The 14,806-nt window shown below is 52.2% G+C and overlaps 1 protein-coding gene across 13 annotated transcripts in view; it reads right to left on the reverse strand.

Annotated features, from left to right (window-relative positions):
* The window catches only part of NFIX (nuclear factor I X), a 103,085-nt gene that overhangs the window by 72,813 nt on the left and 15,466 nt on the right, over positions 1-14,806 (reverse strand). For 3 of the 13 annotated variants that reach the window (XM_030820685.1, XM_030820683.1, XM_030820678.1), the window contains exon 2: positions 199-730. In XM_030820685.1, the coding sequence (XP_030676545.1) occupies positions 199-730 (532 nt within the window). Of the gene's footprint in view, positions 1-198; positions 731-1,027; positions 1,614-1,711; positions 2,354-14,806 lie in introns of those variants that run through there. The other 10 variants (XM_030820680.1, XM_030820684.1, XM_030820674.1 and 7 more) reach the window with 10 other exon arrangements.

The raw sequence follows: 14,806 nt of genomic DNA on the forward strand, positions 1-14,806 counted from the left end.
AGAATAGAACAGGTGTGGGGAGACAGAAGACAGGAAAAAGGAAAAAGGCCCATAGTACGTGTTGCAGGCCCCGCAGGACGGGCATACACCAGTTAGGCCCGTGGTGAGTTATCGCTTGGAAACTAGAGGAACAATAAACAGAACAAATGCCAGCAAGGAAAATAAAATGAGGGGGAAAAATGGTTGAGAACGACCTACCCGGAGTGTGGACAAAGTAAGCCAGATAAAGATCCAGTTCTTTGATTGTGACTCCAATGTGATGTGGCTGGACGCACAGGCCGGGGTTCGAGCACTGAGGCGACTTGTAGAGCCGCTCCCCATCAGTACTTTCCAGGGGGATCCCCTTAAACAAAATCACCATGACCAGGTCCAGCCGCCACACCTTGTCAGCCTGGCGCAGGCAGTCAATCCGCCGGATCTTGCCCTTCTGGTCGGGGTTGGAGAGCACGCAGCAGGGGGGCTTCTTGCCCGTGATGGTCAGCACGAAGTCCTCGCGGAACTCGGGCCGGATGTCCTTGCGCAGCTTGGCCAGCAGCCGGGATGCCCACTTCTGCTTGATCTCGGGCTTCTCGCCCAGCAGCTCGTCCTTCACCGCCCGCTCCTCGTCCTTCGACATCCGCTTTTCATGCTTCTTGAAGTACTTGCGCTTCCGCGCCTGCAGGTTGAACCAGGTGTAGGAGAAAGCGCGGACGTGAGGCAGCAGTGCCTCGATGAACGGGTGGAACTCATCCTGCAGGCGGCAAGCCGGGAGCATGCGGGGCGAGGGAGGACGGGAGGAGGGGAAGACGGGATGAGGGGGAAAGAGAGAAGGAGAAAAGCAGCGTTAGAAGGGGGGGCACAAGGAAAACCGCCTTCTCCTCCTCCTCCCTCCCCCCAACAATTTTCTCTTGCGATTGTTCTACAAAAGTGTGGTTTGAAGCCACCACCAGCTTCGCCAGCCACTTGCTCCCATCTCAGCCTCAGCAGCCAGATAGAGGCACCGGGAGACTCTACACACACCTATTCTCTCTCTCTCTCCCTCACTCACTCACACACACGCGCACAGACAACGTTGCCGTCCACACACACACGCTGCTGGTATCCCCGCCAGGCTCTGTCGCGCCCATGACATCTCCATGTTCTATCGCAGCCGTGAACTCCTGTCAGCTCGCCCCGGCGCAGTGTCCGTCTGCACAGACGCCCGTGGACGCACACACGGGGGCGTGCGGGGCCGCCTCTGGTCCCCGACACCGGTCGATTTTTGGCCGCCCCCAAGAAGAGAGAAAATGACATCCACGAGCAAGCGAGTGAGGAAACAGATCAGGCTTCCCTCTCCCCAGGCTGTTTTCATTTTCTTTTCTCCTGATCCAGTTGGAACATCCACCCCAGCATTTTTTAATCAGACCTAAATCCTAAATATGTGATTTCAGCTTTGTTATCGACACCAATACTAATGTTAATCACAGTAATAATGAACAAAACACTTCTTGTTAGCACAAATAAGGTGCTTGTCTCGGCCACATTAGGGTTAAAAGCTACATGGGTCTTCTTGCGACCCCTTCCCCAGCCTCCCACAACCCCTTCACCCTCTTTCCCACTCAGTCAGGTGACAGAAGGATGGGCTCTCTCGGTTTTGTTTGTTTTTTTTTTTTTGGTTGTTTGCTTGTTTGAAGTTTAAATAATAATTGATTTCTGTTTACAAAAATAAAACTGGAAAAAATTAAATAATTACCATTGATCTGAAGCACCCGGCAAAGCCCAACGCCCGATTCTGAGATTCTGGACTCAAAAGAGTTGTGAGTTGGGGGCGGGTGGGGGGAGGGGGAGGAGGAGGAGCAGAGGAGGAAGGTAAATGTTTTAAAGGGGGTTATTATTGGTGTTCTGGGGAATAGGGGCCGGGCTTGGGTGGATTCTCAAACCCTTCCCCCTCCTCCCCCCCCCATGCTCCATTGCACAGAAGGGGGAAATTAATATTTTTTTTGAAAAGGAGCAAAAAGAAAGAAAGGTCAGGGATAGCAAGCAGAGAGAGGGAGCGAGCCGGTTGCCACACACGCCAGGTAAACAAAAGCCAACAAATTTTTTTTTCAATTTCTTCCCCTGTGCATCCTCTTCCAGTTAAAAAAAAAATGCAAAATTTAAAAATCAAAACCAGCCTCCCACCATCTCCCCGCAACCAACAAGGCACCCCACCCCACCCCCCGTGCAAAACAAAAACAAAAACAAAACCCAGGAGGGAAAAAGCGGCAGCTGAAGAAAAAGGCTTTCGGCTTTGGCAGCGGCACAGGGGTGTAAACTTCGAGCTGCCTGATCGGAGGAAAAGGGGGAGCTCGCAGATTCCCGGGGAAGAGGACGAGTTCTGACCGGCTGCAGACCGTTGCTGGCAGACGCGTGCAAAAGAGAGAGGGAGTGAGGGAGGGAGGAAAGGAAGCAGGGGGGGAGGGAGAGATCGAGGATCGAGGGAGGACGTGGATGGGATGGGGCGTGTGTGTGAGTGTGCGCGTGTGTGTGCGCACTGGTTGGGTTTTTGGGGTGTTTTTTTTTTTTGCTCCTTTTCTCTCTCTCAAACTCCCTCTCTCTCTCTCCTTTCAGGCTCAATCCCCATCCATTTGCTTGTGCCAAGCCAGTAAAAAGGGGTGGGGGGAGAAAGAGACAGAGAGAGAGAGAGAGAGAGGGAGAGAAGGATCCACCTATTTGGCAAAGAGACATCTGCGAGCAGCCAATGGCTGCGTCCAAGGGGAGGAGGGAACCGGGTGAGCAGGGAGGGTGGGGAGAGCCCCCGGCAGTTGGAGACCAAAAACAATTTGCCCAATCGACAAGTTCACGTCTAATGAACAAGCAAAGTCCAGCAGTTATGAATTTTTCATTCCAGGCTCCCACTCGGGTCCATTTGGCAGCAGCCACCCAGCAAATCTGGGGGTGGGGTGGGGCAGTGCGGGGGAACTGGGATTGTGGAAGACTCGAAATTTTTTTTTAAGCCTGAAAAATAAATAAATAAAGGCCTGACTCCGGGCGGGCTGGCGGGCGGGAGCCCCAGAAGGCCTTGGGGAAGCAGCTGCGCCTTCTCTCTGTGTTTTGGTTTCAGTCTTTCTCTTGGGCCTGCACACTCTCTTTTTCTGTTTCTATTTCTTTCTTTCTTTTTTTTTTTTTCTTCCTATGGAGCACACAGGGGCGAGTGGAAGTTTTCCTCCCTGGCCACATACACACGAGCCTGCAGTGCTATGAATAGAAATAAGAAGAAAGCTCAGAAAGTGTCCATGCCAGCAGTACTTCCAGGGCAGGGATCTGGTGCCCAAGGTACTGCCACCTTGTGATGCCCCCAGGTCTGGCTGCTGAAAGAGCACTCTCAGACAAGGCGGAGGCCAGCACCCCACATGTCCCTCCCTTCTCCCCCAGCCCCCAGCAAGCTCAGCCTCCTCCTTCAGCCCACACCCAGCCACGCACGCTCCATTAGCGGTGACGAGGGATGCCAACGCAACACAGCTCGGCTTGAGAAACTGCAACAGTTTATTAAAATAGCCTCCTGTCACAGCACTCCGCCTGACAAGCTCTACACGCAGGCACAAACAACAGCCAGACCCGGGGAGAAGTGACAAAGCCAAAAAGATGGACACTACCTCTGAGCAGAGGCAAGGAATCTAACCAACACCCCTCACCACTGCACAGGCATTTAATTCTCCAGATCTGCCCTCTCCAGTTGACCCGAGATTCGTTTTCTTACCTGTCTCCCAAATCAATTTAGACTAAAGGGCCCAAACCCTAGCAGTGCAAAGTGCAGAAGTATAAAATGAGAAACCCAAATGAAAAAGAAAAGAGCTAAGAAAGGACACAACAAAGAACGGCAAAGGGCTCTATCAAAAACAGGCCACCTGGGGGAAATCAAGTCACAGAGAAGGGACCCACCGGAGAGCCCCTGCTCTGGTCCTCCACTTGGGACCTTCCTCACAGCAGGCAGAAAGGGTGACCACTGGGGAGGGGAGTCCCCCTTCTGAGGGGGTCTCTCCAGTTAGAGCTATGGAGCAGCCATGCTTGAGGCCTTCGAAACACAGTAAGAAGGAAATAGATATGACATGAAAGGAAAAGCAGAGGAGGAAGGATGTGGCTGCAGACACGGAGAAAGGGATCCAATTCCACTCAGAACCGCATCCCTACAGCCGCCCTCTCCCGCAGCGAGGCTCAGTCCTCAGCTGGCAACGGAAAAAAGGTCACTGCTCACTCGTGCCCCTTTCTTCCCCAACTGAAACCCTGTGCTTTGTGGCCTTTATGTTGGCAGAAAGGTTCCCGGAAGAGCACCTGGGGCGTGCCAAAATAAAACATCCAGCCCTGGGCTGGCGCTGAACCCTGACAATGGGAGAGGGGCTGCCCAACACCTGGGACCCCAGTCTGTGCCCTGAATGATCCATCTCAAGTGAACTGAGCTCATGGCTGATCCCTGAAAGAAACGGTTAGACGTGAGAGTACAGAAGGCAGGTGGTATCAGAGACAGGCCTCTTAGGGTGGTGTCCAATAATTCACATCATATTAATAACCAGCTTCAGTCTAATCAGCCAAAGATGTTAGCTTAGCGACATGACATAAGGTACCAAATCCTGCCTCTCCACCTTGTGGAAATAATTTTACCTTCTAAAGTCAAGATGAGGTCATTAAAAATTACAAGTGAGTTTATATTTGGCATGGAGGTGTTTTTCTTGAATTCTGATTTATACTAAATATTAGACACCAAACATAAAATGGCCAACACGAGCCTCCTGGAGAATCCTGGCATGTTCCGCTTCACAGACCACAGTGCCACAGTAGAAGAGACATGCTTGACATGGGTTGAATCTGAATCTGGTGGTACAACTGGGTCAGGGATAGAGGTGGGGGCAGCAACAGTCTCACAGCTGGGAGATGACAGATGGAAAGATCCATGTAGAAGTTAGGGAAACAGGACAAGATGCACGATTGGCTCCTGGAGAGGGGTTAGGGGTCAAAACTCCATGGAGCGGCAGAGAGATCAGAGGAGAGGCGGCAGAAGAGTGTCTCAATAGAGCCTCAGGGACCCACAAAGAGCCCCAAGCACCCCCTCAAGGCTCTCTTAACAGAAGAAGCAACAGGCCTTTCCCAGGGCAGAAAGTTGGAGGAAGAACAATTGTCAATTGTCCTTCTCCTGCCAGTGGCTATAACCTTGCAGGTGGGCAGAAGATTCTCAGGCGAATATTTTCCCCTCACCCCATTCTCTCCATGGGCTGCTGGCTCCCAGTGGGGGAGGCCTTTCTGGAGGAGTGGCCAGGATATTCTGATGCTTAGGGAGATGAGAAGGTCTCTTTCTCTATTTCCCTCTCCTCCCTCCCTTCCTCCCCTCCTACTTTGGGTGCACACAGAGGAATTGCTCAGGTTCCATTAGAAACATTTCAAGCACCCTCCACTGTGGGCCCCCTCCTCCTGCATGCCACTGGTGGCGGCCATCAGCCCAGACACGCCCCTCATGAGCCCTAGACAAAAGGAAACTGTCCCCCTTTTGTTAAGAGAGTGGAGGCTCCTGTTGGAAGATTACCTGTTCCCGGCCCAGCCTCCTTCCCTTCTCCCCTCCAGCCCCAGGCAGGAGATCAGACTGCTTTACATCCTGCACCAAAGACCAGAATCAAGACAAAAAATCCCTCATACGATTCAAGGCTTCTCCAGGTCTGAGTCACTGGCAAGTGTAAGAGTTCAGGTGATGGAAGGAGCAAGGGGACATGCAGGCCACAGAGTAGAAGGACGTGGGAAATGGGGAAAGGAAGCCACTGATGCTGGTAATAGGAAGAGAAAAAAAAAAAGACAAGGGGGGAAAAAAGGAAATGCAGGAAAACATTGGGGGGGAAAGGTATTTCCCCCATTGGAGAGAAAAATCATCGAGAAGCCAGAAATAAGACTTTTTAAAAATTCACATGGGCTTTTGGTTTGTGGAAAGGGATTTTGCTGCCTTTATGGAAGAAAAGCCTCTTTTATTGTTGAGTACTATTTGGTAAAAAAAAAAAAAAAAAAAAAAAAAAAAAACCAGCAACAGTTTTCACTGAAACATTTCTAAAATACATACCCATGCCAGTTTCAGCCATTACTAGGAGAAATGTGCCCCCAACAGAAGAAGACTGAAAGGGCCACGGAGAAAGAGAAATAGAAGGAGAACGAAAAAAGAGAAAAAAGCCAAACCTGGAGAGAGAGTGCCGAGCTGGGCCCACAACTGCAAAGAAAGAAGGACAAAGATGGAGGGAAACAGAACAGCAGAGGAAGAAAAAATAAGAAGACAGAAAAGGGCTCTGCACCGCGGCAGAGAAAGAAAAACCAGTTAAGGAAAATGACCGCTTCTCCATGAGAAGAAATGCATGGTTTTCAAAAACTCCACACAACAGACCTGTCCACTGAGGCTGTATGGATTATTTGAGGAAAAATAGGAAAATATGTACAGTACCTCACTCACATATACATTGTTAAAAATTCTTCAAGGAAACAAAATAATCTTCCCAGACTGAGATAGGTTTTGCAACCTGCCCGCACCTACCTATAGTGAAACATCTAGAAGCATAAGAAGTTGTATATTTTAAGACAGGGCCAATTTTAGGAGGCTTCTTTATCTTAAAAAAAAAAAAATCCTATTTGTCCACATCCTGCTGGCTTTAAGGCCCAGATTTATTCTTTCAGATCCTGGACACTTGGGCCCATGCTGATCTGGGTAACTACAGGCAATTAGAGCAAATAACTTACAAAACTTCACAGAAATGACCAGATATTCCAGTATCTATTTTAATAAAGCATATCTGCAGCCTGGGTATGAAAGGACACGGGAAATTAAAAAGGCCATAAACAGGGCCCCAATTAGTTTGCCCAATTGTTGGAATTTTATAATTCAGCCTTGGTCTGAACCAAAAGAAGCCGGCTTCGTAACCCTGAGCTCTCCCACCTTGTCCCAAGATTACCGCGGCTTCGTGGAAGGCCACAAGAAGACAGTGGCCAGACAACGGCCAGAGATGGAAAGGGAACTGCAGACATGACGCAGCGGCAGCACTGGGCAGCCAGGGAAGGGGCCCTGCTGCTTATCCTAGAGGAGGGTGGGGCCTCCCCTCAGTTGGGGGCCAACGAGAAGGGGCTCTGCAGTCAGAACAAAATCATCCAAGAGTCTGGAAACTCCAGGAATGGAAACCGGAAAATGCACTTTGCGAGGGAGCTCGGATAATTTGGATAAAGCGGGTTTTTGGCTGACTTGGGCCTGTTTTCCTCTGCTCAGGAAAGGCGGCTCTGCGCAGTTTCTTTCTAGTGTCCTCATGCTGGCTGAATGGATTCGCCCCACACCCCGGTGCTGGGGCTAGGACAGGGTCTGCCTCACAGCCAGGCCGCACACTTCTCTCCTGTAAACCGCGCCCCCCCCCCCTTCCTTTTCTCCTCCAGACTACAAACCAGGAGCGGTGGCCTGGGATCGGGCCAACAGGCAGCCTCGTTCTGGCTCCAAATGCTCCTCTGCTCCAGGCACATCTCCCTTACCCTCTTGGCACAGAATAAAATAGGGTAGGAATGGGGATATTAGGGGAGACAATCTATTCTCTCTAGGGTAACTGGAAATTGTTTACTTTCATCTCATCCTTTACAAGGAATGGGAAACAAAAACCCTAGTCTTTAATTCATTATTTAGCTTGAAACTTCCTTGTGTCACCAAATAGAAGTAAAAGCCGGGAAGGCCAAAGCGCTCTTCTCCAGTCGGCAGGCTGCATGGGGATGAAACCCTCCGAAGTGCGTGAAGGACAGATGACAGGGAAGGGCTTCCGGGGGCAAGGGAAGTGCAGAGCCTCACACCCCTAACCGGCTTGGGAAGTGTCACTTCATGGTGGCCAAGGGCCCGGGAAGAGGGAAGAACTACATAGGCCAGCTTCACAACTCTTTCTGAAGAAGAACTGAAAAAGTGACAAAAGGCAAGGCAAAGAGAGACCAGCGCATGAAGATGAGGTCTGTGCCTAGCACACTGTGAAAATATATGGAAGTCGAGAGAGAAGGCCAGAGCAAATGGCAAAATGCTGAAAACTCACCCCAGGCACCACAGCAAATCCCCTCCTTCAGAGGGGTCAAGGCAAGGTGACAAAACCCAAAAGGCAGGGGTCTTCCCAGTCCCTCGGCAAGAGCTCCATCAGGATCAGTCCAGACACCCCCCTTCATTTTTTACCAGTTGTTTCCCCCGCCACAGGAGAGACAAGGAGCAAGGGAGGATTTCTCCTCACCACCTGCCCTCAGATCTGCCTGGCACCCCTCGGTCCTGAGGGAACCTCTTTCTTGCAATTGCTTCAGCCACAGGCAGTGGCCAGAACCCCAAAATGTACAATTTTAGGAGTTAGAAAGAGGTCATTTTTCAATTCCTCAAAACGTATTGCTCCCGCAACTATTTTATTATCAGGATCATTGCCCAGGAAACCCAAGAATCCACATTTCCCTGGTGTCTAGCTCCTGCAGAGAATGACACTGGGGGTGCCTTGAGGAGCTCGGACCATGCCCACCCCTCGGCCACGCTCCGTCCCTCCCCGGCTGCCTTTCTTTCTCACCCTCTCTCCCCCTCTGCGTCCTTCAGCTCCAACACAAACTGTTTGCACGGGAAGTCTCCCTCTATGACCCGATTCAGCACACACAAGAGAAAACTGTGGGCGACAGACCCAACGTCCTAACGAACTTGAGTTAATTAATGCTAAGGAAGAAAAGAGGCGCCCTCACTCTGTTGAATCACGGTTCACTAGCCCTTTCAGTTTGCTGTGGGTGGAGGAAAAAAAAAAGAGGCTTTTTGGTTCAAATATTTTTGGGGGGCGAAGAGAAAACAAAAACACCACAGAAGGGCCATGGAGGGCGAAGCTGTCAGTACCTGCCCGGAGGAGCAGAGGCGAAAGGAAGGAGCCCGGCAAGGGCTGCCGAGCGTTCTCCCCCTCACTGCTGGCCTGAGCAGTTCTGGGAAGACAGAGAGGGCGAAAGAAAAGGGAGGGGATTATCAATGGCTCCTGGGCCTGTTTAAATAAATCCCTCCAAAAATTATACTGTCAGACTACAAGATCCATTAAAAAAAAAACTCAAACCCAACAACCCAATTTGAACAGAGCCATGGAATTGTTTTAACAGTGCAGAAAACCAAAGTATAAATGGCAAGCGTACAAAAAATTTAAGTGTGCAGAAAAAAAAAGAAGAGGTGGCAATGCGGGGGGGTGGGGGGCAGGGGCAGAGAGAACAGCTGCAATTTAGCTTTCCAGATGTTGACAGCAAAATGTAATTGGCAAGTAACTTACTCCTTACCATTTCTTATCCTTTAGCCCTGAGATGTTAAAATCCTACCTCTATACCTGTCTGTAGGTGGTTTTCAGGCACTCCACACATGTGGACGGGTCAGGATGCCTCATGGACCACATGCCTGCTAGCTTTTATATCAGCCCGCTATTTTTTACAAGCCCTCCCACCATTCCTAGCAGGAAGGACTAAGCAAAGCAGGCTGGAGGAAATTTTTATTTAAATTTTTATTATTATTTTGTAATACACAGGTTTTTCTTTACCTTTGAGAGTGGGGCTTCTTTTTTTAAGTAAACTTTTTAACTGAAGCAAGGCAGGTATAAAAAGTGCACACACTGTAAGTTAGGCCGCTTGATACACTTTCACAAAGTGAACACACCCATGTAACCCCACCCAGATTAAGAAATAAACATTTTCAGCACTACTGAACAAGCCTTAAATTTTTAAGCTATACAGTTCTCATAATTTATATGGCTTAGAAATACCTCCTTGTCACACCAGTATCGTCAAATGCAAACACCTATGTGCATACACGTGTTACAGAGCAGAGTGTGCTATTCATGTGACCACAAAAATGTGTGGCAAATAGAAGCCCCTCTCATCCTCACTGCTGCAGAGAGTGTGTGTGTGTGTGTGTGTGTGTGTGTGTGTGTGTCTTCTCTCTATGCCTGCCCAACTCTGATCCCATCAACAGGGCAACCAACTGTGCAGCGGGTTTAGCAGACTAACAGGGCATGTATGGGGGACAAACAGGACCCGCCGAGCTGAAAGCCAAACAGCCTTAGTGTCTGAGGGGAGCAAGGGCCCCTCCTCTCACTCTGCTTGCCTGGCAGGCAGGGAATGGGGGGCCTCAGTATGTAGGTCATGAAGGAAAGTGACTCTGCAGAGCCAGGGGTTCCCAAGGGGAGAATGGGCACCCACTGGGATACACTGTCCCCATCCCTGTCCACAAGAACCCTGAAGGAAGATGAGGGGAGCAGAATGGCATCAAGAGAAGAGAACAGAGAGAGTGAGCAAGCGACACCAGGCTGGGCGTAGGGTCCTGGGGCGGGGCTGCCTCAGGAAGGGAGGCAGAACCCTGCCTCTGCCTACCCCTTCCCTGGCTCCAGCCCCAGCTGGTTCCCCCCTCACTTTCACTAGCACTAAATTTACTTTATAATTTTAAAATTAAATTTTAAAAAAAGCAGGAAAGAGAAAGCACTGAAGGCAAAATACCTCCCACAGTATCTCTCTCAGGAGGAAAAAAAAAAGTTTCTGCTTATGTAAAAAGACGAATACAAGAGATCGCTGAAAAATCTAAGGACCAAATAACAAGGAAAATAAAAGGGAAACACATGTAATGAAAAACACCTGAAGCAAATAAATAAAAAGCTCCCTTTGCAACTCAAAGGCACTTCACAGCCACTAGTGCCTGTGGGCACTAGCCCCTATGCCCATTTATTGCCAATTTTTCCCACTGCTTTCTCACAGGGAGCTGTTTCTTCCCCAGGCACTTCAGGATCCCCTTTCCCTTCTAAGCGGTCTACCCCACACCTGGCGGAAGGGCCACCGCAGCCACCTCGCCTACCACCAGCACCCCACCACCAGCCCAGAGCCGAACTTCTGCAGCCCTGATAAAAAGTCCTTTCCCCAACTCCCACATCTCTCCAGGCCATCCCCAGCCACTGGCCCTGGACCCTGCTCTTCCTCCCCAAATCCAGGCCCTGTGGCCAGTGGCAAGAGCACTCCTCTGGGGCTGGATGCCAGGCCCAGCCCAAGTGGGCAGCTCTCTCCTCTATCAAGGGCACAGGGTTGCCAAGGCGGGCTCTCCAAGACCGCATTTTCTCTTCCTATTGCATATGGGGCTGGAAAGAAAGAACTGTTCAATTTAATTTAAAATATGACAAGGGATCTGAGCCCTCTGAGCAGGCGATCTCTAGAAATACTTGATTCTTTTTAGGGGAGAGGATGCAGAGTAGGCAGCAAAGTTGCTTCCCCACACCCGGGTTTGACTCTCCCACCAGCCCGCCGCCTGGGAAACGCGCCCTCGGCTGGCATCGGGGTACCAGAGCCCGGCTCCTTTCTTCCTTTCTTTCTTTTTTAAACGGCTCTAGCGCAAACCAGGCAATGGGTCAGGGCCCAGAGGCGGGGGAGGGAAGAGGAGAGGGCTGTCTCCAACTCGGGGAGAAGAACGGCCGGCCGCAAGTTTCCCGGTTTGTGCCAGTTTGGGGATTTGCGAATCAGACCGGAGCGGAGGGAACGGCGGGTGAGAAAAAAAGCCCGCATTAAAAACTAACCAGCTCTGCCGAAAAGCGCGCTTTCCGCCCTTAAATAAGACAATGCAGAATGGAGAGGAGAGAGGAGAGACGAGTTATTTCTCACTCTTTAATTATTCCAATGCTTAGCATTATTTAAAAAGAAAACCACACACATTAGCCAACGATATATTCTAACCCTCAACAAAGCTGGTATTTTTCTCTGATTACAGACTTTGCCGTGGCAAACCCGGGCTCCGACGACAGAGGCAGCGCAGAAGCTCGCTCCTAAATGAGACAATTTTATTAAAATCATAATTCCTTGCATTTCTGTAGCGCCTTTTCAGTGGCAGAGATCTCAGGTGCCCCACGCCCAGGTCTACTAGAGAATCCGGGCGACCGCAAGCTTAGTCGCGGGGCAGGAGAGGCTGGCCAGCTCCACGAAGCGTCACCGGCACGTATTTTTCTTTTTTTAACAGCCTGTTTCTACCATTCAGCCTCTGTCTCACATGCTTTATATAAAAAAAAGTAATAAAACTCCTTTAAATTAAAAAAAAATGTTTTTAGAGAAGAGGAAAAAGACTCGGAGAGTAAGGGGGAAAAAAAAAGCTAAGTGTGGTCTGGGAGCTTGGGGCGGGGGGTGCTGCTGGGATGGGCCGCGTCTGGGTCCAGGGTACAGGGCGCAGCAGGGTCAGCCGCTGCCCCAGGGTCACCTCCCCGGGCGCAGCTGCAGCGGGCTGAGTCATCCGCACGTGGAAAAGGACCGAACACCATCAAAGCTCATTTAAGTAATTCGGGTGATGAGAAGTCTGGTTTATGACCGGCTTCCGAGGGGACTGGGGACGGGCGGCTTTCTCTGAATGCTCGGGGGCTGCTCTGGCTCCAGGGGTGGCTTGGGGGACTTCAGCCCGAGGCCAGCTTCCTCCTCCAACAGGTTAAGTCGGGTCCTCTGGGCGCACACGTTCTTTTTCCACTTTTCCGTCCTCTCCCCTGGCCTGCCCAGGAAGTGCTGCAAAAGGGCTGGTAGCACTGGGTGGGGAGGCCTCAACGCCCCAAATTCAAGAAATCAGCCCTGAGAGGGAACGTGGCGTAGATCGAAAGGGACTTGGAGGGGAGGTTTTGGGTTTTTAAAGGTTTTTTTTTTAGAGGCTGCGCAACTCCCCGCGGCCCGAAGGCACAAGAGAGAGAAAGGGAAAGCGCATTTTCTGCCATTTAGTCACATTTCTTCCCCGCGCTCGCTGGAGGACAAACTCCCCCAAACCCAGCCAACCCTGGAAACAAACAAAAATCTACCCTGGTAAATTTCCCCGCCTTTAGTCCCCCAAAAGAGAAGGCTCGGGGATTGAAGGTGAGGCTCCTCGGAAACCGGGGTAGTCTAGAGATGACGACGCTCACTATGCGACGCGGAGAGATCCTCTCCGAAGGGACGCCCCCAAGCTGTCCTCGGATTTGGGGGCAGTTAAACCCCAAACCCTCCCAAGCACCCAAAGAATCACAGCAATCATCAACATCGCATTCACAGCTAAAGCCCTCCAACGCGCATTATCCTCCGTCGGATGTCAGGATGGGCGCAGGAGGAGAGAAACTGAGGCACAGGCGGCCCTGAGCCCCCAACCCCCGCGCGCCTGGGGGACAAACTAGCCTTAAGGCAAAAATGCCGACATCGGAGCCCCTTTTCGCGGCGGCCTTTGACGCAGCAAATGGTGAACCGGGACAGTCCTCCATGCCCACCAGCGCGGGGTCACTTTTGGGGGGTTGGGCTGGGGGGTGTCACTGTGAGGGGCAGGCTGCGCCCCGGCAAGAGGGAGCCCTGCTTGCACAGCGAGGGGCCGGGAGGACGCCACCCAGACCGACCAGAGGGCCTACGGTGCCTGGGAGGGATCATTGAGAAGCCTCTGGCGGCGCAAACGGTCGAAAGCCTGACCTAGGCTCCCAGTTTCCCCTCACCTGCCCCCGGGGTCCGCGGTCCCCACTCTCCACTCAGCACCCATGGCGGTTCCGTCGTCGGAGCCACCCTGGCACATGCCACACAGGTCGCGTCCCACATCCGGGGCTTCGAAGCGCCGCTTCCCGCCTTTTCGTCGCTGCGCACGCGCGCGCCGGGCTTTGCGCACGGCTCGCTGGTGTCCCGCGGCCCCTTCGCGCCCCGGTTCTGGGCCTTCTGCACGGTCTAGGCATGTGCTGTCCTCTCCCACCCCTCAGTGTGCGACGCAAGTGACAGTGACCGTCAGCACCCATTTTGCCCGCGACATGGAAAGCACACGACCTTCCCTCCTCCTGCCTGGGCCCTGGGGAGACCTCCCCACCACCTCTACCTCCATGAGCCCCCTCCCCCCCGTCTTGAGTCAGTTGCAGGGGTCCGGGAAATGCCAGGCGCCTTGAGAACCTCCAGGGAGGCTACAATGAAAGGAGCCCGTGGGCGACAGGCACCTGTCGAGGGGCGCACTTGGCGGAGGGGCTGTCTCAGGTAGGGTACGTACAGGCACGCGACCTACTGCACAGAGGCACTGAGGAGGGAGTGTTCGTGCCAACATGGGGTGCAGCCCAGCTTCTCTCTTCCGGGGACCCGGTGGAGACGCTGGAGTACCATCTAACTTTCTCCAGCCGGGCTGGGATATCGAAGAGCTATGATTGGGCAGTGGAGCGTCTGGAGAGTCCCGGCACAACCCCCTGCCTCTGCTCCCACCCCTCCAAAACCCACCCACCCTCACTCCTGAAGTCCATGATGCCCGCAGGGAACTCGCCTCCACCGCCCGGGCGCACCTGGAGCGAAGGCCTGGAGGGCGGGTAGCTTGCGGCCTGAGCTGGACTCGAGGGCAAGTGGAAATTTCTCCCGAGGTGGGGTGGTGGGGGGCATTAAATGGCCTCTTTGTGGCGAATTGCAAGCCGTCACTCAGGGTTAATTTAAGCGGTAACAGCAAACACACACCAAAAAGCAACGTCTCGCCGCCAGCACCCACCCCCGCGATTGTGTTTCTGGGGCTGCAGGATTTGGAGCTGCAGTCCGGCCCTTGGGGGAGGGGGGTCCCCGGTCTTTAAGAACGTGGGATGTCCGTCCGCAGTGGAGAGGGGGAGGGCTGCTCCCGAATCCCCCTACATCCCTGCCTGGCGAAATGGTTTTTGCAGGTTTGGGACGAAGCCTAGTGGGGGTGGTAAAATCCAAGTACAAACGTGGAGCGGGAAGAGGGGGGAACGGTTCTTACATATAAAAAGTATATATAAAGGTACACATTTCAAATATAAATATAGCACATGCAGGGGCGCCACTGGGCAGCGGCAGTTCTGGGATGTCCCACCTGTGCCCCAGGGACATATGGGGAGGCGGGTGT

This window comes from Nomascus leucogenys, chromosome 10 (assembly GCF_006542625.1).
Source record: "Nomascus leucogenys isolate Asia chromosome 10, Asia_NLE_v1, whole genome shotgun sequence".
NCBI lineage: Eukaryota > Metazoa > Chordata > Mammalia > Primates > Hylobatidae > Nomascus > Nomascus leucogenys.